The sequence below is a fragment of the Capsicum annuum genome, chromosome 12 (genome assembly GCF_002878395.1).
Source record: "Capsicum annuum cultivar UCD-10X-F1 chromosome 12, UCD10Xv1.1, whole genome shotgun sequence".
Lineage (NCBI taxonomy): Eukaryota > Viridiplantae > Streptophyta > Magnoliopsida > Solanales > Solanaceae > Capsicum > Capsicum annuum.
In genome coordinates this window covers 36,768,352-36,775,991 of record NC_061122.1, presented here as the reverse complement: position 1 = coordinate 36,775,991, position 7,640 = coordinate 36,768,352, and the positions used below count along the sequence as shown (strand labels likewise).

General features: G+C 31.6%; 1 protein-coding gene across 1 annotated transcript; it reads left to right on the top strand.

Moving 5' to 3' along the window:
- The first annotated feature begins 236 nt into the window (after positions 1–236).
- LOC124889587 lies at positions 237–1,477 on the top strand. The gene is made up of 2 exons (XM_047401548.1): positions 237–246; positions 1,155–1,477. Exons 1-2 carry the CDS (start codon positions 237–239, stop codon positions 1,475–1,477), a joined length of 333 nt encoding a protein of 110 aa, XP_047257504.1.
- Positions 1,478–7,640: the final 6,163 nt, after the last annotated feature.

Below are 7,640 nucleotides of genomic sequence, written 5' to 3'. Positions count from 1 at the left end.
ACTCTTCCTTCAAGTTATGTATATACGGTATTTCTTTGATGGCAAGAAATAACTATGAAAGTCCCTAGGATTAAAGTTATTTGTCTAAGTGTCCCTAGCCTACCTATAAATACCCATGTGACTCCATTAGTCTGGTATAACTTTGATAAACATAGGCTAGAAGATTCTTAGGTACCTCTTTGCATCTTTTCTTCTAAGGTTTTGACAAAGTGATTCTTCACAACACTTGAATAATAATGGCTGAAGGTACGTTTCTATTTATTTTTCGCTGCGTATTGGCTCTGTGTATGTGTTAAAATTTCAACATGTGATATCAGAGCCAGCTTTAGCCATATTGTTCAGTGTTTCGTTATATTCACAAATAGTAGTATTGCTTTAATTGTACATTCAATTATTGTATCATATTCTTCTTATAATATCTTGACTAATTATAAGAAATATGAATGGCAGATATGCAGGCTCAGCCTATTCCTTTATCGTTTGCAAACTACTGTCACTATGGCTAAAGAATTACTATTTTAGCGAAGGACATGTAGGCTTAACCTATTTCTTTATTGTACGATTTTTCTTCGATTAATAAAAGATGTTTTATATAATGGATTGCTTTGATGTTGGCTCTACCTATTTAATCCGCTTTAATATTTTAAGAATTACACTTTGTTTAAGTTAATTATTAAAATTAACCATTATGAGATGTCATTGTGAGTTCTTTTTATCATATGTTTGGGATAGCCACAACATCCCGAGCATATGATATAAAGAAAATAATTTCTTTAATCACATAAAATTAATAATCACATCTAATAGAGTCCTATTATCTTATTAAAATAGTAACTTTACCCTATATGGAGGTAACTAGTTTGGTTAGATTAATTAAAATAGATAGTAAACCTTTATGTTTAAAAATTATCCTATGCCCGCAGGTATGAATTATTTTCGAGTTTTATTCGGTTGACTAGTCTAACAAAGTTAAGTAATTCTATGCATGGGTGAAAGCTCTACTCACAGGAAGGTTTAAAATTTACTTAAGAATCGGTATTCACGCGATTCATTTTGATGGTTATATATTTCATAGCTTATGTATGTGTATCCTTATTTTGTAGTTAACACAATTTTTTTTACTGCTCTATTTAACGAAAATGCTTGAATTTCAGTATTGTCTGGTGACAACTTTATTGAATGGAAGGAGAAAGTCCTTCTCACTTTAGGGTGTTCGAATCTGGATCTGAAACTTCATGTGGAAGAAACATCTAATCCCATGGAATCAAGTACGCCAGAGGCTAAGGTTTTTTATGAGCGGTGGGAGCGATTTAATCGCTTGAGCTTAATGTTCATAAAGGCTCATATAAGTCAAAGCATTAGGGGTTCTATCCCTAACAACGACAATGTCAAAGCTTACGTGAAGGCAATTCATGAACAATTTGTAAGCTCTGACAACGCGTTGGCCAGTACCCTTATGAAGAGTTCTCAAGTGTGACATTTGATAGAAGTTTTACAGTGCGTGAGCACATTATGGAAATAAGAGATATTGCTACTAAACTCAAGTCCCTTGAGGTTGATATGTTTGCACCATTTCTTGTGCATTTTATTCTCAAGTCTCTTCCTACGGAATATGGTCAGTTCAAGATATCTTACAAAACACATAAAGATAAATGACCAATCAATGAACTCTTGGCTATGTGTGTGCAAGAAGAGGAGAGGTTGAAACATGAGGCCCCCAAAAATGCAAGTTTAGTGACTCATGATAATAAAAATACAATAAAAGACAAAAGTGTTCCTATGAAGAAGAATGACAGTCTTAACAAAGACACTTGTCGTTTCTGCAAAAAAAAAAGGGACGCTAAAATAAATATTGCCTGAAATGCAAGAAGTGGCTCCAGAAGAAAGGTAATTTTACCTTCGTATGCTATGAATCTAGTTTCATTAAAATTTCTAATAATACATGGTAGATCGATTATGGTTCCACAACTCACATTGCCAAAATCATGCAGAATTTTCGAACTCTAAGAAAATCGATGAAAATATTTATTCTAGTGATCGGACGGCATCACATGTGGGGACTTATAGGCTCATTTTTAAAAGATAATTTTTTCAATTAGATTAAGAAATACCTTTTTTTGGTATATTTTAAGAATTTAATTTCTCTTTCTAGACTATCCATAGATGGTTACGTTTTCAATTTTCATTTATCTACAATGAAACTTTTGAAAGACAATAAAGTTATTAGTTTTGAAATATGTATGAAAAGTTATTTAAATTTGAGCAATCCCCCACAACTGGATGTAATGTCATAACTCTACATAATAAACAAATTGACACTAAACAGTGTATTATCAATGAGAACTCATCAAGTCTTTGACATAAGAGATTGGGATATATCTTTATTGAAAGGATCAAAAGGTTAAGTAATGATGGAGTTCTTAAAGCTCTTGATTTTTCTGATTTTAGGACTTGTGTGGAATGCATAAAGGGTAAGCAAACCAACAAATCCACTAAAGGTGCCAAAAGGAGTTCTTAATTGCTTGAGATCATACATACATATATTTGTGGGCCTTTTCCTACCCCTTACTTGAATGGTGAAAGATATTTCATCCTATTTATTGATGACTATTTAATATATATATGTATCTCTATCTTTTTTTTAATAAATCAGAAGTACTTGATATTTTTAAAGTTTTAATACAGAATTAGAGAAATAAATTGGAGCTTAGATAAAAAATGTAAGGTCTGATAGGGATGAAGAATATTATGGTAGATACACAGAAAAGAGACAAGTTAAAGGTCTGTTTGTTGAGTTACTTGAAAAAGAAGGTATAATTGTACAATATACCATTCCAGGAACACCACAACAAAATGATGTGGCCGAAAGAAGGAACCAAACATTAATGGACGTGGTAAGAAGCATGATTAGCCGATCAAGTTTATCTTTATCCTTATGGAGTGAAGCCTTAAAAATTATTGTGTATATTTTAAATAGAGTTTTATCTAAGGCTGTCCCCAAGACACCTTTTGAATTATTTAAAGGATATAAACTTAGTTTAAGTCACTTACACATTTGGGAATGTCCAACTAAAGTGAGAATTTATAATCCACATTTAAAAAAAGTTAGATAAACGAACAATAAGCAGTTTCTTTATAGGCTATGTGGTTAACTCTAAGGGATTCAGGTTTTACTGTCCTTCTCATTCTCCTAAAATTGTTGAGGCTAGAAATGCTAAATTTCTTGAGGAACATAAACTAAGTTAGGGGGATTTAACTCGAGTAGTGGAACTAAAAGAGATAGGAAACCACTTATGGTACCTTTATATACTGACAACTTAAATGCAAATCAGTTAAATTCTCATAAATTACCTGAAGAGCAACAAGTTCAAGAGCCACCACCACTTGATGAGCCACATGAAGAACAACCCGCTTTACCTAAATCCATTGTTGAAGGATCATCTGAATCAGTAAAAGTAAGAAGATCCTTAAGAGTTCGTAGATCAATGAGTTTTAGTGATTATTTTGTATATCTTCAAGAGTCTGATTATTATATAGGACTAAAAGATGATTCATGTTCATTTTCACAAGCCATGAGTGAAGAAAACTCTACACTTTGGTACGATGCCATGAAAAAAGAGATAGAATCTACGGCTAAAAATAAAGTCTAAAATCTCATTAAATTATCAAAAAGAGTCTTCATTATAGGATCTAAATGGGTTTATAAAATCAGATGAGACTCATCTAGTAATGTTGAGCGACATAAAACTAGATTTGTAGCCAAGAGTTTCACTCAAAAAAAAGATATTGATTACCATGAAATCTTCTCTCCTATGTCAAAGAAGGATTCATTAAAAATAATCATGGCATTGGTAGCTCATTTTGATTTAGAGTTACATCAAATGAATGTGAAAATGACTTTGTTGAATGGAGATCACATGCGTCAGCCTAAAAGATTTAGTGATAGGAATGAAAGTCACCTTGTTTGCAAGTTGAATAAATCTATTTATGGACTAAAACAGACTTTTCACCAATGATATATTAAATTTCATAATGTTGTTTCTTCATTCAGATTCATGGAGAACATCATTGATCAATGTATGTACCTTAACATAAATGGGAGTAAATATACTTTCCTAGTCCTATATATGGATGACATTTTACTTGTCAATAATGATTTGGGGTTGTTGCATAAGACGAAACGATTTCTATCAAAAACTTTAAAATGAAGGATATGGGTAAAGCCTCATATGTCATTGGCATAGAGATTCATAGAGATAGATCTCAACGATTGCTTAACCTATCTCAAAGAGCCTACATTGAAAGAATATTGGAAAGATAAAGAATGAAAAACTGTTCACCTATAACAACACCTATCATTAAAGGTGACAAATTCTCATTGAATTAATGCCCACAAAATGCATTGGAACAAAAGTAAATGAAAGGCATTCCATATGGTTCACTTGTTGGGAGCCTTATGCACAGGTTTTCACTAGACCTGATATTGCCTTTATAGTAGGAATGCTTGGAAGATATCAAAGTAACCTTGGTCTTGATCATTGAAAAGCTGACAAAAAGGTTTTGAGATATTTACAAGGAACTAAGGATCTTAAGCTTACATACAGATATTTTGACTCATTGAAAGTCATTGGGTATTCATATTCTGATTTGGGTGGATGCAAAGACAATAGTAAATCTACTTCTGGATACATTTTTCTTCTTGCTGGAGATTTTGTGTGTTGGAGAAGTGTTAAGCAAATTATTGTTGCAATATCCACAATAAAAGTTGATTATAGCATGCTACGAAGTTACATCATAGGCGTTATGCTTGAAGAACTTTGCTTCAGGTTTTAAGGTTGTTGATTCTATTGCAAGACCATTAAGATTATTTTGTGATAATTTAGTTGAGATATTCTTTTTGAAGAATAATAAGAGTAGCAGTCGAAGTAAGCACATCGACTTAAAGTATTTGATTGTTAGAGACCATGTCAAGAAGCAAGATGTGAGTTTTTAATATGTTAGTACTACTTTGATGATTGCTGATCCTATGACTAAAGGTTTACCAACTGATGTTTTCAAGGATCATGCGATTCGTATGAGACTTAGTAACTAATTGTAATCTTGTTATATTCTCTAACAAATTTGTCTAGATATTATTATTTTTATATACATGAACGTGCACATTTTTTATTTTCATGTATTATAAAGTGATCATTGGATCAAATAAAGTTGGACTCTGAATGACTTATATTAAGCTTATTTATAAAGTTGTTGGACACTTTATTTACAACATATTGTACATCGTAATACATGGAATGAAGTGTTTGATTAAGAGCATGACCGTTATTAATGACCCACATATTTTTGGTAAGAAATTTACCCTGTCTTCCAAGAAAAGTATTAAATTAGCCAATTACTTTTTCTCCAAGTTATGTATACGGTATTTCTTTGATGGCAAGAAATAACTATGAAAGTCCCTAAGGTTAAAGTTATTTGCCTAGCCTACCTATAAATATGTCTGTGACTCCATCAGTCTGGTATAACTTTGATAGGAATAGACTAGAAGATTCTTAGGTGTCTCTTTGAATCTTTCCATTTTAAGGTTTTGACAAATGTGATTCTTCAGAATACTTGAACAATAATGGCTGAATGTACGTTTCTATTTATTTTTTCGCTGCACATTGGCTCTATGTATGTGTTGAAATTTCAACACACTGATCCACTCGTCTCTTACTAGGTGATTTATTACACTATGTGTTGGAAGATCAAAAACCAACATGTTGTGACGTATTATTAGAAATAGACGAGTATTAAAAAGGCCTGATCTCTTTCTAGGTGATCGCTTTCCGGCAGAAACAGAATATTAGTCAATGACTATAACCGTTTGTGAATGAAATGATTAAAAGGTGTCTTAAAGAGTTTGGACGTGGACCATGAGTATTCAGTCAATATGTATTGTGACAGTAGAACAACATTTTATATTACTCAGAGTGAGATTTTCTATCGAGAGATAAGTATCCAGTACCCTTGAACTATGGTTATAGTTGCTACGACACACTTCAATTTCACAAGGGTCCTATTACACCTGAACTCAATTTTAGTATATTGTATGGCCAAAATTACTACGACACACTCCAACTTTACAGGGATCCTATTATCCTGAATTCAATTTTATTATATTTTTGTCTCCCTTTTGTTCTGTAGCACTTTTATTACATAAAATGAAGTTCATGTCAATGGTGTCATGTTAGCTAAAAAGGTTGATAAAAAGGTATCACGTCGCTACATTTATTACATAAAATGAAGTTCACGTCAATGGTGTCATGTTAGCTAAAAAGGTTGATAAAAAGGTATCATGTCAGCTGAAAAGATTGACAAAAATATATTAAAATTTAGTTCAGAGAATAATAGGACCTCCGTAAAGTTGAAATGTGTTGGAAGAAATTTAATCATAGTTCAAGGCTACTAGATGCTTTAATTTTTTTTTATGAACTAACAAAAATTTATATTCATAGGATAATAAACATTGAATTCGGATATTTTGTATTCTTATTAACTTCCTATACTAAACTATTGTTCGTGGTAATAAAAAGAAAACTAAACTGACCAAAAATTGTAGTTTTTTTTCTTTTCATTTTAATGGTTTGAAACAACTTCTTTAAAAGAGGTTCATTACTTAAATGGTTACTGAATCATTAGAAATAGATGAGTAAAGTAATTTTTTTTTTAATATAATAGAGTTCATTGCTTAAACGATTATTTATTAAATAATTGATAATATGCTAACACACATTCTTTATACTCGAAAAGTCACTTATATTCTGTTATTTCACTCAAAAAATAACTTGAGCCAGAAATTAATATATTTGATCAATATTTAATGGCCAGTAAAATAATGAACTCTTTAAGGGATCATTTGATATCGTGTAATCGTGTTAAATATAGTGTATTAGTAATGCTTCTCAAAATGAAACGGGTCACACAAAATCTATAGTCTCATTGGCATCATTACGTTTTTCTCATTTTCTGTTCGAGAAGCACAATCTTGCAACTGAAATACACAACACAACAACAATATAGCTGCTGTAAACTGAAAGAGACAATTACTTGAGAAATAATGCACTAATTATCATTCTCGAGCCTGGATAAAAATCCTATTAGGGAGCGCTTCCCCTTAAATAGACCTTATGGGGTGCCGATCCGAATTAATTGGCCCCAATATCGGATAAGAAACCCAAAAGAAGAAATGCTGTTACAGTTATGAGTATTTCATATTTTTAAAGTTTTCAACTGAACCTCAGCCCAATATGTTTGTAACATACTTAGTCACAATATTACAACAACAACACCAACAACACACGAAGAGAAGTTGTTTTTGATAGATCTTCGGCTCAAGTAAAACATATAAAAACATCAAGTATGTAAATCACACAGTTAAGAAAGTCACGCTAAAAACAATGAAGAAGAAAATAAAAGTAGCCACAAAATAATACAATAAACCAAGTAAACAAAAATTTAACCGTGATATATCCGCCCAAAAACAATATAGTGCCACATATTGAACTTTTTAGCACTTTTAAACTGCACAAATAATAAGTATTGTAACTAGTAATAATACATAAAAGCAGATAACTGAATTCCTATAAACATGTAACTTAGCT